The sequence below is a fragment of the Anthonomus grandis genome, chromosome 2 (assembly GCF_022605725.1).
Source record: "Anthonomus grandis grandis chromosome 2, icAntGran1.3, whole genome shotgun sequence".
Taxonomy (NCBI): Eukaryota; Metazoa; Arthropoda; class Insecta; order Coleoptera; family Curculionidae; genus Anthonomus; species Anthonomus grandis.
In genome coordinates this window covers 10,836,884-10,859,224 of record NC_065547.1, presented here as the reverse complement: position 1 = coordinate 10,859,224, position 22,341 = coordinate 10,836,884, and the positions used below count along the sequence as shown (strand labels likewise).

General features: G+C 35.5%; 1 protein-coding gene and 1 long non-coding RNA gene across 12 annotated transcripts in view; one reads left to right on the top strand and one right to left on the bottom strand.

Moving 5' to 3' along the window:
* The window catches only part of LOC126749487 (RIMS-binding protein 2), a 159,680-nt gene that overhangs the window by 70,424 nt on the left and 66,915 nt on the right, over positions 1-22,341 (top strand). For 9 of the 11 annotated variants that reach the window (XM_050459198.1, XM_050459238.1, XM_050459211.1 and 6 more), the window contains 6 exons: positions 2,280-2,494; positions 13,960-14,206; positions 14,288-14,461; positions 14,516-14,644; positions 17,104-17,333; positions 17,392-17,479. In XM_050459198.1, the coding sequence (XP_050315155.1) occupies positions 2,280-2,494; positions 13,960-14,206; positions 14,288-14,461; positions 14,516-14,644; positions 17,104-17,333; positions 17,392-17,479 (1,083 nt within the window). The remainder of the gene's footprint in view (positions 1-2,279; positions 2,495-13,959; positions 14,207-14,287; positions 14,462-14,515; positions 14,645-17,103; positions 17,334-17,391; positions 17,480-22,341) is intronic. The other 2 variants (XM_050459234.1, XM_050459226.1) reach the window with 1 other exon arrangement.
* Positions 1-22,341, bottom strand: part of LOC126749541 (uncharacterized) — a 44,354-nt gene that overhangs the window by 16,813 nt on the left and 5,200 nt on the right. Inside the window, exon 2 of the long non-coding RNA XR_007665123.1 lies at positions 6,823-6,927. This is a non-coding gene — a long non-coding RNA (uncharacterized LOC126749541). The remainder of the gene's footprint in view (positions 1-6,822; positions 6,928-22,341) is intronic.

Genomic DNA, 22,341 nt, shown 5'->3' with positions numbered 1-22,341 from the left:
ATCTTCTGGGAGATAATTTAAAAAAGATGTTGATTGTGATGTCCATTTATTGACTTTCATTATTTTATAGATCTGAGATAAATATATTTTGAATTATTTAATTTTCTATTGGGGAATGTCATCTCGAGGCTCAAAACCATTACTTGGTAAGTCTGCATTATTTTATTCGTAGCTCAGAAAACCTTGGATTTAACATTCTGAGTCAAAAACAAAGTTTGTAAAGCATTGAATTAGAAACATCGGTTTCAAAACGTCTTTCGTCGTTAACCGATGCCTAGCTTCCATTCACTTCTGTTGTTTCACTGTTGCTCTCTTACATCTCTGGTACTCATGGCTTCCTTTATGCTTGTGTCTAAATTTTCTTCAGTCTCCCTCATTTTCTGCGATTTGGTGGTACCCATTTCATGGCAATTTTAGGCAGGCTTGTTTCTTTAATCCTTTGGGTATGTTCTTACCATATTAGCTATTTTTGATCTACATCTGTCATTATTAAACCTTCTATTACTATTCGTTATCGTACGTCGTTATTTCGGATTCTATCTATTTTAGTCGCTTTAAGTTTTCTTCAATTTTGTTCCGTTATTCTCCATGTCTCTGCTCAATAAGTTAACCTGATTTTAATGCGTATTTCATGTATGTTGTATTTACGTTATTTTCTAATTTCGCTACTCCATAGTACACCATTGAGACATCCTAAAATTCTTCTGGCTCCAGACGAGTCAAATTCTACACCAAGATACTTGTAAACGTTGCAATTAGTACTTCATCTAAATCTAATTGGATGCTAAATGGAACTGGTCCTATGGGGACATATTTCGTTTTCTGTATGTTTATTTCCAGTCCCCAGTTATTATATCTTCCTGCAATTTGCCTGCTATATATTGTAAGTGGTCTTTACTGAATTATCACCAGCAAATTGTAGAGTATAAAAACAAATGTCTCCAATTATTTCTATCCCATTACACTTTCTCTTCCATTGGTACAGAGCTCACGCTACATAGATCTTAAACAATGTAGATGATGCACAGCAACTTTAGGATAAACCTTTACCTACCGGGAATTTCCTTGACAAGTTATTACCGAGTTTTACTCTTGTTGATGTTCCATCGTACAGGTTCTTGAAAGCATTTATTAGAAAGTGACTAAGATCGGTTTTTTGTAAAACCTTCCACAAGTTCCTAACAGGGACGGTATCATAGGCTTTACGGAAATTTATGAACATAAGATGAGTTATTTGCTTGATAGCTGCCCTTTTTTTTCTTATGGGTAGATGATATATATGCGTTTTTCCATTCTGCATGGGCAGGCTCCCCATATACGTAATGGTTGATGATCAAGTGAGTTGTTGAAACAGTTGTTCTAACTTACATTTGATAGTTCAGCAAGAATTCCTTCTAGACCTGTAGCGCGACCATGTTTTAAATTTCGTACTGCATTCTTGATTTGGTCATAATTGTTTCACATCTGTAGGTGTATTCAACAAATATTCTTTTCTGTTGCCAGTCAACAGCTTTTGATAGTGATCGGTACATTTCTTTGTTAGTATCATTTGGATATTTGCCTTATTGTTTTGAGTCAGACTTTAAGTTTTTCATGAATTTCAAGCATTCTAAGTACTTTTTTTCCGCCTAATATAGGTATTAATTTCCCTATACTTGTCCACATCTCTTTCTGTGCAATATTTATAGTTCTTCTGGTTATTCTTTTAACTTCTAAATATTGGTCTCTGCCTTCCTGGTGCTAGGTGCTCAACAATTTTTAATAGAGTTTTTTCTTCTAATATACCAATTCTTCAATCTCATCATCCCACCAGAGTTTCCTACTACGCTGTGCAGTTTTTAGCCCGACTGCTTCTTCTGCGGCTCTTTTTATACTTCTCCGCATATTGTCATATACCTCTACATATTGCTGGTGTACTGTCATAAGAAGCTTCTTGTCTAGTCCGTTCTGGTACAACATTTGGGTACTTTCATTGGTTAAAATGTAAACAATTAAATTAGGAAAACTTTAATATTTATTTTGTAAATCTGGTATGAATAGTTTTTTAAGAGATTCAATATAGAAAGAACGCCATGCCTGACCACCAATTGCTGAAACCTTTAACGTTCAATTAATTATTTTATTCATTATGGAAGATTGACACCCCAAGCACCATAGACATGTTGTTCTAACCCGTTACGAACTTTGGCAATTATAACGCTTAAAAGGACCGATAGAGGGCCATATCACGGCAAGCTTACTAGGCACTTAGAACTAAACTTAGAGTTTCACCCCTATAGCTGATCTGCTGTTTTCCGTACTAGTGCCAGCACCACGTCAGCTGACCCTCGAGAGGCAGCTTAACAAGAGCGTGCTGATCAGCTGGACCGCTCCGGAGAACGTCGGACCCAATCAGATCGAAAGTTACCACGTGTACGTGGATGGAGTCTTGAAGACTACCATTAAGGCTACTGAGAGAACCAGGGCGTTGGTCGAGGGAGTGGATAGTAATAGGGTAAATAATATGTTTTTTTTTTTAGTTAGTTATACTTAGAATATACTTCACGCCAGATACAGTCCTCGTCCGATTGTTAAATGCATGAACGTATACATATAAAAATCTACTCCGGGTGTTATAGATTTTAACGATAAATTATTTGAATTTAATTAATGTGTTTGGTGCAATTCTGTTCAGCAAGTCTTTAATTTTTTTTAGTGCAAAATTTATTGTTAAATGTGTAAAAGAATACGGAAGTGGCTGTGTTGCTCGAAGGACAATACAAATTAATCAAACATCAAATACATCCTTAAAGGATAACAATTTCCTTATCAGAACAAAAATTCACTGTTGTGGTCTAATTTGTGCCACCAAGTTATAACCAACTCGCACTACCGCACATCATTTACGATAATGACATCTAGACCGATCTGTCGCTACTACCACTCTGATAGGTTCGCATAATATAAATATTAATTTTAAAGTGAAATTAACTGTAGGCTAACCTAATTTGACATAGTATTTCCCGCCATCTAAGAAACCACAATAAAATGTAAACAAAACACAAAGGAGACCAACGTTGTCCCTTTTTTAAATACTGTTCGTCCTGTTTAGTGTTTTGTATAGTCTTAAGTCTGTCTAAATGTAATGCATAATTTTAATAATATCAAATGTGTTCCCACTATGGTAAACTTCTGGGCTTAACTGACAAGTGAGTACATTCCATTCGTTCACCTTTTACTATAATGTTTTTTACGCATATAACACCCAACTTATTTCAGTGAGCACTGATGATGGCTCATACGCCGAAAGCCCTCTGCTAAGCTTTTAAAATAAAATTGCTCTGAATACATCTGGTTTGATTAATTTGAAATGTGTAAAAGGCTACATGTAATTAATTAAAACTTCCTACTGGGTATAGACAGTGATGACCTGGAACTAAATTGGGGTTGCTGTTACTTCCAGAAGGCGGCTTTACTACCAATGAGCGGGAGTCACTGGAGGTCATGCTGCGCACTCACTTCCCAGACTTTAACTCATCTCGCGATCCTCCTAGCTGTTCTCGGGCTCCGATTCGCTTAGAGTTCGAGACTGCTAGAAGAAAATAATTACCTACGAGAGGGTAAAATGGGCAATCAAGACATTCCCCCCCTTCCAATCTCCGGGCATGGATGGATTATATCCATACCTTTTGCAAAACGGGTTAGAAGTACTAACCCCACACATAGTCAGACTATTCAGGTCGTAATGCTCAGGGCTACGTCCCAAAGTTATGGCGTCACGTGAAAGTCGTCTTCATTCCGAAACCCGGAAAAAGCGATTTTACAGATCCCAAATCATACCGACCTATCAGCCTTACCCGCTTAATGCTGAAGGCGATGGAGAGGCTGATTCATCGATACCTTAAGAAAAGCATCCTGGTCAACAATCCACTGCATGTTCACCAATACGCCTATCAGGCGGGCAAATCCACGGACCTGGCCCTACACCACCTCGTTAGGAAGGTGGAATGTGCTCTGGATAGTGGCAAGGCCTGGGTGCGTTTCTAGACATTGAAGGGGCGTTCGACAACACCCCTTTTGCATTAATCTGCCAAGCACTCGAGAGCCGCGGCTCAGAATCCTGTTTGGTTAGCTGGATAGAGGCCATGCTCTCAAAACGTCATGTATCTGCCCAGCTCAACAACGAGATTGTCGAAACGTTGGCGGCTAGGAGCTGCCTGCAGGGAGGAGTATTGTCCTCTACCTTGTGGTGCCTTGTGGTCGACAGCCTGATACATCTTTTAAACAATACTGGCCTATACACACAGGCCTACGCTGATGATCTGGTAATCCTTTGCCCAGGGAAAGACGCCGTCTCAATGCGGGGCCCTATGATGAGAGCCCTGCGTATGGTGGACATATGGTGCCTCTTGGATGGTCTCAGGATTAACCCCAAAAAAGCAGAGCTCCTACTATTCACGAGGAGACGTAACTTTGGCACGCCCCCTGTAATATATCTAGGTGGCGTGCAGCTGCATTACTCCAGGACAGTTCGATTTCTGGGAATCAAGTTGGATCCCAAACTCTCCTGGCACGATCATGCAGACACCAGAATGAAAAAGGCCACCTGCGCGCTATGGGCTTGCAGGCGGGCTTTCGGCAATACCTGGGGTCTGTCTCCTAAAATCCTCCACTGGATCTACTCGCGCATTGTGAGACCTCTTCTCACATACGGGGCTAACGTTTGGTGGCCATGTTTGGAGAAAGCGAAAATTCGTCGTCGAGTCCAACGTCTTGCATGTCTCAGCATAACGGGTTCCATGCAGACGGCGCCAACTAGAGCGCTTGAGACTCTGCTGAGCCTTCCGCCTCTGGACCTCGTTGTGCAATTCGAGGCAATGAGGACTGCGTACAGGCTATACGTTCTCGGCGAACTACATGCTGGCGAGTCCGGTCACGCAAAAATTTGGTCACGGGCCATACAGGAATGTCCTCTCCTTCTGATGGGCAGTGACTGCATGGCTCTAGTGACTGTGGACTGCGAGGGATTCGTGACGCACATTGCAGGTAGAGAGAAGTAGCAGCATTCCAACAGACCTGCATTGCTAAATAGGGGGACCATCTGGTACACAGATGGCTCCAGAAAGAATAACAGAGCTGGATCAGGGCTTTGTGGTGGGACCCCACATACCAGTAGGGCATACTCGCTGGGGGAGCACACCACTGTCTTCCAGGCCGAAATATTCGCTGTATTAAAATGCGGACAGAAAATCCTAAGCTGCGGACACTGAGCATATTGATACAACTGTATGGGCCGATGGGGCCGGAACCCATAGTTGGTATCGCCAAATGCGTTGCGGTCGCGTCAATGAAGGGTCTGCTGGACAAGTGGACCCACCGAAGATGGACTAAATCCCCTGGTATGAGACAGGCCGTGGGCCCTCTGCCTGTCTCACCAAAAATCTACTACGTCTAAAAAGACGCGAAATTCGGCTAGTGACAGGTCTTTTAACCGGTCACTGGCACTTAAGAAGCCATCTCCATACTATCGGTATTGTGGACAACCCGGAATGCCGATGGTGCTGTGAGGAGGATGAAACCGTTGACCATGTAGTCGGGGAGTGCCCAGCACTCACGCGCGCCAGGTTCAAATACTTGGGTAACACTTTCAGTGTACCGAGCGACTTTAAGTCCTTCAGACCAGAGAGCCTTATCGGTTTCTCTAAGGCCGTTGGGCTCTGGTAACCCCCGGTAGGGCATGACGGGTCCATCAGGAGACCTATATGTACAACTGCCTTGGCAGCCCACTGTTTCGTCAATTCAATTCAATTCAATAGACAGTGATATTGCATACTACATAGACATCATTCCGGAATAACGCAAGTCGACACATCGCTCGACATCTCTAGAGACGCGTGGAAAGTTAACGAATATTCCGTAACCACGGTCTGTCGAGTAGATAAGGAGCCGCGTCACCTCTAGGAAGCTAGTTGACAGTTCAAATCGCAATATTGGCGCGATATTTAAATCGGACATAAGTAGCAGTAAATACGGTGTAGATAAATGTTTATAGTAGTCGTAAGTAATCATTTTTAGTAGTGTAAGTGTCTAAATAAATCAGTTAAATATTTTTGATTTATCGAGTGTTTTAATTCACGCCTATCGAACGGTAAAAAAACGCTACAGTATTAGTGGAATTTTAAAAATGTCTATTAGTTAATACTGTGCTATAATAGTGGATCACATATGTCTTATTGTGCAAAATTCTTGATCTGTGCAGCTGGAATTCCCGTTTTCTCAACAGCAAAATAGCTACATGTATTGGTTAAATTTATGTTTACAAGGCAACTTTTGTTTCTTAGATGTTAATGATAATTATACTTCATTAAAAAAAAAGTAATTTGTAAGACGCTAATGCGAAAAATATTACAAAGACATAGTACAAATTTGATTTTTATAGATGCCACCTTGACAAGCAAACTGGAGGGTTTAGTTAAACGTTTCAGATGCTAGTATTCTACTAATTCATTACAGAAATGCATACTGTAAGTTCAAATTCTCTTCACACCAGTCAGACTTCATAGAAAGATCATAGCAGATTCTAAAATTAACACTTTCTCTCAGCTTCTTTTAAACGCCCAGTCCCTAAGAAATAAGTCAAACGAATCTAACTTTTTATTAGATCTTTGTGAATATCCCAACATGTGACTAACTTCAGAACATTGGCTTAAGGAAATAGAATTAACATGAGGTGGCTACGTGATCTTGCTGAAGTCTGAATTTTTAATTACCAATCGTTTTTAAGAAATAACAATGAAAAAAGTTTTGAGTTTGCTGTTGTTTTCTCGGCAAGTTTATACTTACGTGTTGTATGTAGTTATAGGTCACCCATTTCTGCAATTGCTGTGTTTTTATTTAGATTAGAAGCATTGTTGTCTCTGCTACCTCTTTCTTCAATTGTGATACCGTCTGAAAATTTTAATATAAATTCAGACTGCTTTATTTGCAACAATAAGACTGACTAATGTAGTTAAGTGTTTTAATTTACAAATGTTATATATGCAACTTGTGTATCAGAGTTTTCATTCTCATTAATTGAACACTAATTAGATTAATTGTTTAGTTATAGATGCTGCTCTATCAGGTCATAATGCTATTGTATATAATATCTCAATGATTTTTTTTCGAAAAAAAAATAGATTCAATGTTTTAGTTCATCAAACTACAATATATTTAAACAATAATGTAATAATACTTGTTGGAGTAATGTTTTACAACCACTTGACCCCTTATACTGAAAATGCTTTCACTAAGGAAAATTCCAAGAACGAAAAAAAAACATAGTTTACTGCAGGTTCAAAACTATTATATAAAAATATTTATACTGCGTTAGTAAATTTACTAATAATCACCACTTTCATTGTCTATTTTAACAATTATAAGTCAATTCGCAAAAAACTAATTAGGTTAGCCAAACATTTATATTATAGTCATCGCCTTGTAAATGCAGCTAACAAGCAAATGGAAAGTTTGACAATTATAAATGATATTCATAAAAACAATCAATTTTTTACAAGCATTAACAATTCCGACTAATTTCCCAGTCTTATCAACAAATTTTATCGCTCTGTTCCTACTGGTTTCGAAGAACTAATTTATTTATTTATTTATTTATTTTAATATACAGCAGAGCCAGGTTACAAAAACAAAATAGATAATACAAAATACTTGATAATATAACAATATAAATATATAAATACAATACTAGAATTACAAAAAGAAAATATACCAAGATAAAACCTCTGAAAAAACAATCATCAACAGGTCTAAAAACTTAACACTATCCGAGGAACGTAGGTTAAAGTGTAAAATTATTTATTTTTGATTTGAATGACCGTAAGCCGCCGGAAGTCCTAGTCAGTGGAGAAAAAACCCATAGTTGGCCGAATGAAAGGCTAAACGAAACATAGAAGAGTTGATCCTTCTTTAATAGGTGTTAAAAGGAATTACTTGCAAGACAGTAGAACAATGATATAAACCATTTAAGATCTTATAAAACGTTAAAGCATCAGAATAATGCCTTCTGACTTCAAGATTAGGGATATTAAACTGAACACTGATAGCATTATAGTCGATGTAATAATTACGAAAAATATTAACTTCAGCTCTATAAGCAAGGGATCTTAAGAATCTTCTTTGTACAGCCTCAAGGCATTCAATATGAGAATCATAATAAGGGGACCAAATTACAGACGCATACTCAAGCAAGGAACGTACCAAAGAATAATAAAGTAATTTGAAATAGTAAGGTGACAGATGTACACTATTTCTAGTGATAAAACCAAGACTACGCATACTTTTGTTAATAATATCCAAAATGTGCGGCAAAAAAGTTAGCTTAGTATCGAAAAGAACACCTAAATCTTTAACTGTATCAACTGACTTGAGTTCGTTATTGTTGATTGTGTATTGATAATTCATAATTTTATTAGAACGACCAAACCAAATTCATACAAACATCAAAAAAATTCTTTAAATTCAGTTCCAGACTATTGCTATTACACCACTCAGCAACACTATTTAGATCCAATCGAAGTAGCTCAGCATCAAGATATGACTCAATGGCTTTATATACAGTTTAACATCATAAGCAAAAGCAAGATGTTTTGAATGAACAATTACATCACTCAAATCTCTTATGAACAAGTTAAAAAAGACCGGTCCAATATGCGAACCTTGAGGCACGCTTGAAGATACTTCAATACCATTAGAAATATAATTACTTATCCTGACCAACTGTGTGCGACCAGTCAAAAAACTGTGACAAAATTCGACCAAAGTCCTACCAAGGCCCATAGCCCCAAACTTCCGAACCAGATGTTCATGACCAACCCTATCAAAGGCCTTCGAGAAGTCTGTGTACACACTATCGAGCACCAATCAAATCATACTGGTAAGTCAACAGGTTAGTCACCGTAGATCTACCCTGACAAAAACCATGCTGATGATCACTAAGCAATCGCCTACAGTGCCACGAAAATCGCACAGAAAACAACCTGTCAAACAGCTTAGGAACTACAGACTGAATACACACACCTCTATAGTTACAAATATCAGTTCTATCCCCATTTTTATGAATTGGCGTTAAAAAGCTTACCTTCCAATAATCAGGAAATTTGCCTGATGTCAAGCAAAGATTGAAAAGGTGATGCAGAGGCTTACTCAGAGTGCACACACAGTTTTTAAGAAAAACAGATGGGATACCATCAGGACCAAAAGAATTTTTATTAGGAAGGCGTAAGATTTCATGAAATATGTCAATAAAGAAAAAGAGATGCAATTTAAATCCAGACTGTAATCAAATTTGTAGTCAGGAGCCTTGCGGACAGGTTGCCTGTATGTAGTTTCAAAATACCTAGCAAATAAGTTTACAATATCTTGACCATTACCAGCAACCTCGGCTTCCATATGCATGCGATTGGGGTTTGAATCAGACCTACGTAATCTATTAATGTGTTTCCAAAATGAAGAAGGATCGTGAGAAATTTCAGTATTTAATCTTTCAATATATGACCTAAAACATTCATCATGAAGAGTTTTACATTTATTCCTCAAATTTGAAAAAATAACATAATCCATGGGATCCTTACTATTTTTGAATTTTGTGTGAGCAATCTTTTTTTGAATAACAAGATTCTGTAATTTTCTACTAAACCAAATGGGAAAATTAGATGATTTAAAATGTTTAATTGGAACAAACATCTCAATAGCAAAATAGAGAGCATTGTAAAAAATATCAATGCATTTATTAATACCAAACAAATTTGGCAAGCCATTTACCTGCTTAAGATTAAGATAGTTACAACAACTACATAGCACATTTGCAGATGTTATAGACTTAGCCGTCTCAACATGCAGTCCATTCACAGAGTTCCTCCATACCGCATGTGGCAGATTAAAATCACCACACAATAGAATATCACAACTAGTATGAACACTCACAAGATCCATGGATGTAGAGGCAAATTCCTCAAAAATTGATAAAGGAGAAGCAGGAGGGATATAGAGACCGCACCAAAATGATATTCTTGTCACTGCATGATACGAGTACAAAGATGTGTTCCAGGGTTGAATGACTAGTCTGTAATAACCTGGCTTTAAAACATTTACTCATTATGAAAGTCTACATTTAGTTTTTTGGAGTTTGCTTAATAACATTATTTTTTTTTTGTTGGACCACCTTAGGAATGCCATTAAAATATTGTATGCATAAGTTCTGTTCTGTACGTGAGCGCATAGTAAGTTCTTCATAAACATTTTTTATTTCCTTACGTTGAATAGGTGTTAGGTCAGCTTTTATTTTAATTTGTAAATTATCAAGTGATTTACGATTTTTTAAAGCAGAGGATGCCAGCTCACTATTAGGGAAAACCACTCTTAAAGTTCTCAATTTAGATAGGCTTTAAAACTTGGACAGGTAATATTTAGTCTTAGAAAGTACTCGGAATTAAAAGGGTTCAAGTATTAAAAACAAAATAAGTTTCGGTGAAGATGGTTTGTCTATTAGATTGTTTTTTAATATGCCTGATAATGTCCTGTATGTTTTGGTCCAGGCTATGAATTTTTCATGGGAATCTGGTATGTTTTCTTCCTGCCTATAATCTTCCTTTCTACATATATCTTTACTGTCCAATCTGCCCAAAATTGTAAAGAGATTATTTTGAGAAGTTCAAAATCCTTTCCTTTTTGAACGCCCATAACTTTCTTCTCACGAGTCCGAAGTCCACTTCAGTGTAAGTTCCGAGAATATGGTAACAAAAATGATGCTATTTTTCAGGTTTTAACGAATTCAGCGGTTAATAAAGGAGGAGTAAATGAAGTGGTAGCTTGTGATTTGTCAAAAGCATTTGATTGCATTAATCATACAAATCTTCGGTGTAAGCGTCATCATTACGGCCTCAGGAGTATGGCACTTTTATGATTTAAATCTTAGTTATCTAGTCGATGTCAGAACAGTTTGCATTGGATGTGTTTTATATAAAATATTTAGAGCGCCCCTCAAGGGTAAGTTCTTGGCCTAATTTTTATAAATAATCATTTCTAAATACTTCTGGAAAGTTATCTTTATTTGCCGATGATACGACTATTCTATGGAATTATTCTGATCAGCAGGCTCTAACTCAAGCTATTCTCTCTGAACTTCAAAAAATAAAGTCCTGTTGTGACTTAAGTCTTCTTCTTCTGAACTTGACCAAACATAATGTGCTATTTTTCAAATCAAGTCAAATTTCTTTATTTTCCCAATATATACATATACAAATTATACACAATCAATTTTACAACTATATACCATATAACCCGAGGACAAAAAGGACTACAGCGCGACCATAGTGGCCGATAACACAAAATACACAAATCATGTGCATTTGTGGGCGGTAACCCTGTATTACCTAAACTATATATAAATAAGTCAATAAGATTTTCAACACAGGAACAGCAAATGGCAGAAAAAAAAGGGCGAAAGGCGTGCGCGAGACAAAACAAGGGCAGCTAACAGTAAATATATTAATTTTACAGGATATCCTATCTTATTTTATTTTTGCGGGAAAATCTGACAACAGCACAGCACGCATGGTTTGGAAGAAATGTAGGTTATTTTTTATTTTTGCTCATTAATAAGAAATTGCCCAGCGTATTTTAGGAATCTTTTATAAGTAAATTCCTCTACTTCATCTGGTAAATCATTCGACAATTTAATCCCTATAAATGTAAAAGATTTCTGAAAAGCTGCAGTGCGATGTTGAGGTACCCTATATTTATTAACAAATCTTGTATGATGCTGATGTAAAAATGGATTAAATAACGCTGCAAGGTATGAGGGTTGTCCAGTTTTTAAGATTCTATGTAAAAAAGTATAAAAATGAAGTTTTCTACAGTAACTCATATTAAGGATATTTTTATTATTTAAATGAGGTTTAATATGTTCTCTAAATGGAATATTGTAAGAAAAACGCATACAGCTGTTTTGTATGCTAATTGCATCGTCAAAGATGAACCATAAACCACATCACCGTAGTCGAATAGCGATAATATTAAACTGTCACATAATTGATACTTTATTTTGGATGGTAGCCATTTTTTTAAATAATTAAGTTTTTTCAATCTTATATAAGCAATTTTTACTTTATTATGAATATGTGCATGATTTTGATGAATGTTAGCAAATCATCAAAAAGTATACCCAAATTTTTCACCTCTGAAACTGAGGCCAAAGGCATATTATATATTTGTGAAACAAATAATTGCCTAATTATTTCAATCTGATATTTAGCATTAAAAAATAGCGTACAGGATTTGGAGAAGTTTAGTTTTAAATTATGATCATCGGAGAATTTTTTTAAATTATTCAAGTCCGTGTTAAATTTGTCAATATTTTCGTTTACATAATCTAAACAAAATGAAGTGTATTATTGTTGAATTTTCGAGTTTTCAATAGAATTGCTCATATCTGCAACATATATGGAAAACAACAGAGAGCCAAAAATTGAGCCTTGAGGCACACCTGTGGCAATTGGTATAAATTGAGATCGAAGGCTTTGAAAATCTCTCACAATTTCCACACAAAAGGATCTATCTATTAAATATTGTTCGAAAAATTTTAGAGAATTATCAGAAAGTCCATAGCAATAAAAATAGTAAATTTCTAAAATACAGGAATTTATTATATTTAATAAGAGTGGAATGCAGTATGGCAAGCAAAGTTTAATATCCCTGACTGATATACTATCATCGCCAATTGCCTCAGTGGATATACGATTCAGAATCTTTAATAGGGAATTCTCGTCTATAAGTGTAAAATTTAGTTTGATATTAACTTTGGGATGGACATTTGAACGATAAAAAAAGATTTTGTCATCTGACGCATTAGGAGCTTTAAAAGTAGATGAAAAAAAGTTGCAAATCTGTTCTGGATCACATAATTCATTGGGAATTTCAACTGTCTTATTGGATGATATATTTAATTTTTTAGCATTGTCCCATAAATCTTTTCCTTTTTTTGAAGAAAATTGGTTAAAATAAGTAGTTTTCTCCCGTGTAATAGCATGTTTTGTAAAATTTCTTAACTGTCTATAATATTCTTAGTTACCCAACGTTTTGTTTTTTACATATTTCTTGTGTGGCTTATCCCTTAAACGCATTAAAAGTTTTATGTTATCAGTTTTCCAGGGCATACAATTTTTCTCTTTAACTATTTTTTGTTGAAGTGGACGTGTAAATTTTTAAGGTGTATTCTGAGTCATTCTATCGTCCAAAATATTTCCAGCGTGAGTGTAGCTCTGAGGCAAAATTTTTGGATATTGTTAATGATGAGGTACTTAGTTTTAAGCCTCATATTCACTTCGAAAAAAAATGCGTTTGCCTGCTATGCAGGGAAATCACTACTATTTTGCCTTAGTTAAATGAAGGCTGAGTTATGGAATGTGCTTTTGGGGATTTTGTAGCCAGTATCTAATAGTCTCTCTTTGTTCTCCAGAAGAGAGCTAATAAGTACATCTGTAGAACAAGACACCGAGACTATTTTAGACCTTTGCTTAAACAAAAAATATATTATTTTTTTTTTCTAATTTTATTTTAATTGTAAGTTTTTCTTATGTGGTTTTTTTATTTATATACCAGTTTTTTTACTTTTATTTTCTTATTATTTACTCTTTTACTGTGGGTTTAATTTTTTAGTTAGGCTTTGACTAGGACTATTTTATATCTTATTATTGCATTGTCGAGGAGACTTTGTCTTTTGATAATATAATAAAGTATATTTTGACTTTGACTATAATTCATACAAAATAGAGGTAGAGGCCTATATTTTGTTGGCGAACTAACAAGTGACGACACGCCCCGTACCTGTCTAAGAACAGTATTTTGGCGCGAATTTTACGAGTTTAAATGCAAATAACTAATTTAAAAAGAAAGATATTGAAAAATATTGATTTTTACTTTTAGCCCCATCGGATCAGCGTACGTTCGGTGACAGCCAATCGTCGTACATCACGTGACGCGGCTTGCACGATGATCATTGGCCGTGACACCCACCAATTGGGTCCAAGCGCAGTGCGTGCCTCAAACATAACCTCAACCTCGGCGGTCATCAGTTGGTTACCCGCCAATTCTAATCATCAACACGTTGTGTGCGTTAACAATGTGGAAGTTAGGACTGTGAAGCCGGGAGTTTACAGGCACACCATAACTGGTATTAAATTTAATAAATTAACCTAAATGTTTATTAATCCAATAATTTGACGGGCTGACCGTAAATCTTTATTATTAATAGGTTTGGCTCCTAATACCCAATATAGAGTGACAGTGAGAGCGAAACATCATCGGTCTGCGCAGAACGTGGCAAATTTGGCGGAGGAGTTGCCTATGCCGGCCGCTGCGCATACGGATTTTAGGACACTCCCCAAAGGACTTCCCGACCCCCCTAGTGATATATTAGTGGAGCCAGGTGGGAAAAATATATTAAAACTGCTAACTTAGGATTCCTATTGGATCATTTTAGGGCCCCAAGATGGTACTCTGCTAGTAACCTGGCATCCGATCACCAATCCGCATCATCCAGGTTCTAACGTTACTGGTTACGCGGTATACGCTGATGGTAAAAAAGTTACTGACGTTGATAGTCCAACAGGTGAGGATGAAGCTTAATCTCAAATGTCACACGTCAATGTGACGTTTCTTGTTGATAAATTATCTGCCAATGTCCATGGACTTAAAGCCAAAAGAGTTAAAAGTTTTGGCTTAAAGTCCAGTAAGAGGGAATTCTTTAATACGGTTTGGATTTTAATGTCAGTTGTCAATAACGTAAGTGACAGTTGACATTTAATTAATTGGTTTGTCTGTCAAAGTCACTTGATTTTTTTTAAATTTTTGTTTTAATTTTAATATCACTCTCAAAGACTTGAGGGACAGTTGACATTTACTTCAATTCAAAAATACTTTAGGTCAAAATTAAAATCCTTAAGAGCGTCCAGGTGGTAATTTCATTTATCAGAAATTCAAATGACAGTTGTCGTTTAATTTATTTGCTGTTTGTGAATGTCACTGTCAAAAGGTCAAGTGGCGATTGACGTTCAACTTATTGGTTATCTATCAAGATTACTTGGATTTTGCATTTTTGTCTTATTTTTAATGTCACTATCAATGACTTGGGTGACAATTGACATTTAATTTATTTGCTATTTATGAATGCCACTGCCAAAAGGTCAAGAGGCAAGTGACGTTTAATTTATTGGATATCTGTTAAAGTCACTTTTATATCTCCAATTTTCTTAAAAATTTTAATTTTAATTTTAATATCACTCTCAAGGACTTAAGTGACAGTTGACATTTATTTCAATTCAAAAATATTTTATTGCAAAATTAAAATCCTTAATAGGGTCTGAATGTTAATGTCAATTGTCAGAAATTAATTGTCAGTTGACATTTAATTCAGTTCAAAAATATTTTAATTTTAAAATTAAATCCTAAATAGTGGTTCAGGTTTATGTGAAAAATTCAATTAACGGTTGACGTTTAATTTATTTGTTTTCTGTCAACGTCACTTGAATTATATCAAAATTTTTTCAAATTTTTTTCAAAATCACTTTCAAATACTTGAGTGACAGTTGATATTATCTTTAATTCAAAAATAATTTAATTAAAAATTAAAATCTTAAATAGGGTCCGGATTTTAATGTCACTTTGTCACAAATTCAAATGACAGTTAACGTTTCATTTATTTGCTATTTGTGAATAATACTGTCAAAAGTTTAAGAGAAAGTTGTCGTTTAATTTATTAGCTATTTGTGCATGTTTTTGTAAAAGATCAAGTGTTTTTGTGTCTTAATTTTTGTCACTGTCAAATATTTGAGTAACAGTTAAACGATAACTGTTCAAAATTAAAATTCTAAATAGGTCGTGTCAATTGTCAAAAGTTCAAATGACAAGTTGAATTTATTTGCTATTTGTAAAAATTTCAAACATTTTTAGTGACAGTTGACTTTTAATTCACCTCGAGAAGCGTTTGATTCAAATTTAAAATTCTAAATACAATCCAATCCCAGATGTTAATGTCACTTGTCAAAAAAACTTAAGTTACTTCTTCTTATTCTTCTTCTTAGGTCTCCCTTTGAAAGTTGGTGATTCAAGTAGCTATAACAGTTTCATGTACCTTTAAAAATCTCTATGGATGTTTGTCCGAACCATAGACATAAATCCGTCAGCCATGAGTTCTGCTTCCTGCCAACAGATCGTTTATCCTCGATCTTTCCCTCGATGAAGAACCGAAGAAACTCGTATCGCTTTCCCCTCATAAGGTGTCCGAAGTACTGAAGCTTTCGTTCTTCAAATGTTGTCAGCACTTCTTTATCTCTACCTATTCTCCTTAGCACTTCCTCGTTCGTTATCCTGTCTACCCAGGATATAAGCAGTATATGGCGATACAACTGCATCTCTAACGTCAATGATCCACTGATGACCAGATCTCGAAGCTTGATCTGATTTCCATTTTGGGGTCGCTACTCTCGTTACGAGAGCGCCAAGATATTTAATGGACAGCACTTGTTCCACAGACCAGTTGGTAATTTGAAGGATCGTTCGTCTTCGTGACTATACTGTGTACCTTGTTCAATGATGAGCTGTGTGGGAGGCTCTCGACCATATTCTCGGCGATTCGTACATTATTGATAAGGTTGCCGATGATTTCCTTCCTCTCTTTCAAATTCTTCGATGCCTCCCGGAATACTACCTCCGAGCATATATTATAGGAGAGGCGACAAAACATGCTCCTGTCTAACACCACTTCTGATTTCTATTTTCTCAGATGTTATGCCCTGTATCCTAATGTCTGCAGCTTGATGCCAATGTAGCTGCATTGGCATCAAACTCCAGACCTTATTGAGGACCTCAATAAGCTTCTTCTTCTGCGAGAAAGAGGTGTATACATCAAAAGCTATGTGTCTGCATAGCTATGTGAGAACGTTGAGAGAGAAGACAGCCTCATACATGCCCACACCGCTCTTAAATACAACTACGTCTCTCGAGCCATCTTCAGTGATAGTTGACAATAAATCCACTGCTTATCTCTCAATGCGGTTAATGCAATTTTAGGTGATCACGCCCTCATAGACATCTCCAAGCTGCTAGGTTTAAACCCGCGCCACGTGACAGTGAGGACGAAGGCGAGAGACAGCCAATCGGCGGACAGCGTGCCCACTCCCATTCCAAATAGTGTTTTGAGAGGAGGACCGATGAGGAGGCAACAGCCTCACAGTGCGGTGATGCCGGCTCATCTTCGGCAGCAGATGCCGAGGAATCAGCAGCAACAACAGGGCCAACAGGTGAGGACGACTGGTTTCTATTGCAACAATGATCATAAAAAATTTTCTTAATTTTTAGATTATCGAACCTGATGAAAACTTAAGCGATAAAGAGATATTTCCGAATTCGCAAACGCATAGGCAGCAAAGTGGTATTCCGTCTATAGGTAACCGTGATGAGTTTATGCACGTTTTTTTTATTCATTAAATTTCCTAATAATTTGCTTAGTAAAGGCGTTTTTATGGCAAATTGTGTCGGCTTGGGTAACTTTTGAGCCTATGTAACCCATACTGAACTCGAATTGCCTTAAAAACTTAAGCTCTATTTGAAAATTTTGAACAATAATTTTAGGTTAGACAGATTTTTTTGGCATGAGTATGGTTAGAGTTTGGTAACAAAGCGCGCTTCATAGATTAAAGTAGGACGCAGAAGTTTTTTTATTGCAATTCTGCGCATTGGAAAATCTCTCTTATTGGTTAAACTCACAAATAATCCGAAACTCTTGCAATCAATGCAAGAATTGCAATAATAATGCAACAATTGTAATCGACTTTATATAATGGAGTATATGAAAGTTGTATCCTTCTGAAGGAGTTATGTACTGTTTCCACATCAATCCAGCTCAATATGGTTCGTCCAAAATTGGAGAGAGTTGGATGGACCAAAAATTGATATTTAAACTACTTTTAGACATGTTTCTAACTCTTTAAGTCTTAAAATCTTTAACGATCATGTCTTCAACAAAATGATGTTTATTAATAGATAGATATTAAAGATAAGGGGCACTGCTACGTAAAATAAAAAAATAACATTTCAACATGACTCAGGACTTAGTTGAAGAATGAAATGCAGGAGAAACTCTATAAATATTTGATTAATTTTTTGACCTTGATGATAATAAATCTCACTCTTAGACCTAGGAATGATTAGAGATCGCAATAGAATGATAATCTTTGCCTGTAGAGAGTCCGACTACGTAAGGAAAATAATATTTCAAAATGATTCAGGCCTTAGTTAAAAAATGAAATGCAGTAGAAACTTAAACAATAGACATTCGACTAATTTAACTAACAAACGCAATTTTGAAATTCCATGGATATTGTTTGACGAGATGGTGTAGATAGATCGACTATGGTGATAATGCTGAGGCTATTAGGGAACTTACGTACGTAATATTTTACAAGAGCATTGGGGCATGCAGAAGCTTTGTGCTAAGTAAAAGCCGCGTTTGCCAACGGTCAACCCGGAGAACTATTTTAATCAACAATTTGGCGCTCTACAGGTGGAATTTTGACGTCGAACAATTGTCGATGAAACTCGGATTCACCACTACTTTCCTAAGATTAAACGACCTCAAAGAAGGCAAAAATAATTTTAGCGGCGAATAAAGTTATAAGGCGAATGGTGTAACGTTTGCAAAACGAATTAAAAAAACATTTGGCGAAGAAAAAATCTCGTTTCTCCATGTGCCATTGCGACGGATAAAATTGAGGAATTGAAGCTCGAATGGTTCCCCCAACCAGCAGATTTAACACTTTTGCCTGCCATTTTGCCATCAAACTCAGCACCGTTGTGACATTTTTACATCGCAGATGACAGATGGGGCTCAATTCAACATCTCAACATTTTTCGAGAACCATTTCGAATCCGGGCGTATGTATGCCCGATGACAATAGCTCGCAAAACTAATCTTGCATAGAAAATTATGCAACTGCGACATCTCGCTCAGATCCAGGAGAACTTTAATCGAAGTCAAATCAAAGTCAAAAAGTAGCCTTATTTCTAACTAATAAAATAAGGTTATGTACAAAGTATTAAATCTTAATTTCTAAGATAGTTAATATACAAAGCACATTCACTATTCTTTTACTTCTAAGTTGTAAGTCGTTAAAATATTGCTGCAAGGCATAATATGCTATCGTTAATACAAGTTTCTTTAACATTTTTCGAAATTTCTTGGCACAGTAGTGTTTTCTTAATAAGAGAGAAAAATAATTATAATAAATAATAAATTATATAAATAGTTTTTTACCGCTAGAAACCATGACCCTGGTATAGTTAAAGGAATCAAAACAGCTCGTCTCGTGTTATATGGCTGAGTAAAAATACAATTCCTCTCTAAACTTTCTGTGAATAAAGCCCACAGTCTCCAGAATCAAAATGCAGTCCAATGTTAGAACATAGTGATTAATGAACAATGGTCTACAGGACTGTCGCATTTTAGCACATCTCATACAGTGCCCGTGTTAACATTAAAAATATTGAGTGAAACAAGTATTCTGAGCAGTACTTCTAGATTGGAATACCATAACGAAGATGTGCTTCGATTAAAAAGAAATATGCCATACGTGTCATTACCAATCCCAAGTTGAATGATATATTACGAAGAGCATAGCAACCAGAAGACAGTTTTCTGTTTAAAAGAATTTGTGGCTTTCAACTTTTAAGAGTTTACCAATATACACGCCCAGGAACCTGGCAGTACATGAATGGAGTAATGTTTTATTATTCAAAGATATGTCATCTAAGTCGCACTAAAGTTCAGAATATTGGATTTGAAAAAATTGAGAACGAGACTACTGAAACTACACCATTCCTCCAGACATTGCATAACGCGAACAATTCCACACTTTAACCTTTGAGGATCTTTATCATGTCAAAGTAACGTTGTATCATCTGCAAAAACTGTGAAGTGTCCACTTATGTTACTAGGGGGCCCAAGACTGACTTCTGTGGGACGCCAAATAAAATATGTAATTCAGAAGAACATGAATTATTAAATAAAACTCTCTGCTTACGATCAGATAGGTAATAGCAAAACCACTTTAGGGCGATACCTCAAAAACCATAAATTTCCAGCTTACGTAACATGATTGGATGGTGCACGCAGTCGAAAGGTTTCAACATATCACAGAATGCCGAAGCTGCAATATCATCTGTATTAAGCCTGAGATACAGCCTCTAAAGAAGGCGAGATATAACATCACTTCTCCTTCTAGATTTTAGAATTCCAAACTGGTGCGGATGCTTGTTGGGCAATGAATCTCGTGCTTGTGTTGTCGATGTCCTATCTAACTTTAACTGACGGATGACGTGGCGGTTTAGATTAATCTATTCCATTTTAAATTAGTGCCTGCCCTTATCCCAGCTCTCCGGAAGGGGTTGAAATTTGAAGAAAAAAAATTCAGGTATTTGGAGCACGTCAACGTTTGTTGCGCAACATTCTGAGCACTGCTACATTTTCAGATGTATTATTACCTTAGGGCATAACTACCTTTTGCAGACCCTGGAGGGGTCAAAAGTTAATAATATATAATAAATAAATTATTCTTTATTTAGCTCCTGGCTAACATTATATAACAAAATAAAAATAAGATCAATTGTCTAAGTTATTGTCCCTTTAAATAACTAAATACCTTTTTATTAAAAACGTTCAGTAAGGAAGGTTCTTTAATTTCCACTGAAAATTGTTAAAGTACAACCCCTGAAATCAAAACTTTATGCACCAAAGTTATAAAACCTTTACAAAAATATCAATAACTCGCTATGTATGTAACTACAACATATATATATATATATATATATATATATATGTTATATATGTTATATATGTATTTATATATATATGTTAAATCACAATCACTGAATTTACTTTTTAAAAAAAAACTTTAATTACATTATAAAATAAAAAGAATACAATTATAACTTTTGGATTTTAAATCAATTAAGAGTTAAACAAAAGATATGATTATTACTACAATACAACAACAATAATAATAATAATAAAGACATGGTCAAGCTTAAATAGTTTCTGTGGTGCTGATGCGCCTTATTTACTGTTTACTAGTTCCTGTATGATTGAAGTAATTAAAGATGTTTATGATTTAGAACAATAGTCCTTTGTTCTAGAAGTAATCTAATATCTTCTATAATCTAATAATCATTTCATTATTTACTGTTTTGCCAACGTCAGTGGCTTTTTAAGGCCTGATGATGCTCTGAATAGAGCGAAACACGTGTAGCTTTAAGTAAATGTTGTGAGACCGTGACTTTGTGTTTTTCATTGTTTTTCGTCTGTTAATAAGACTTACATGTGTCCGAACATCAATATTTAATTTATGTATACCATAAGCATCTATTTTAAATGTATCGAGAATATTATCAAGAATTTTTTTATTATTATCAATCGTATCATTGATAGGTTGCATATCTTTATAAACAATAAGTTTCCATTTATCATTAGATATTTTAATTGTTCCTTCATCCTTATAAAATACTCCAATAGTATTATTTATAGGGGTTAAATTATACTGGGCTTGCACCACAGCTATTAGTCCCAAGTATCTAAAAAGAAAACTAAATACTAGATACTTAATATAATAATTGTAAATTAATAATTAAATACTTGATTAAATATTTTCGTGATAGGGTAACATCCTATCAAAGTTAACTTTTGTTTTCTGTGGGGTTTCGAGATTTAATAGAATAGCAGAATTTTTCAAAATTTCTAGTATTTCGAATGGACCATTAAATTTATTTTGTGCTTTGTTAGTTATTTGTGATTCTTTAATGTAAACTTTTTGGCCAACACGATATTTAGGGATTTTATTTGATGCGTGTTTATCAAAACGTTCTTTAGATTTTATTTTATTTTGTTCTGTTCGATTTCTCGCTATTTTATAGTAATACTGCATTCGATTATTTAAATCACGTATGTATTTCGTGATGAGATTTTTCTCATTGTATAAGGTATCTGGAGGTCTAGATGACGTATGCCCGAAAATGAGTTCGTAAGGAGTGAACCTGTGTGTTTTATTTTTCGTATTATTATAACATATAACAGCATACGGTAAAACGCTAAAAGGATGTTCATTAGGATTATCAGCTTGATTAGTTCTTATCATTTCAGCAAGAGTTGCATGAAATCGTTCTATTGATCCATTTGATTGTGGATGACCAATACTGGAAAATGTTAATTTTATATCATATAAGGAACATAAATCTTTCATAAGTGCACAATCGAATTCT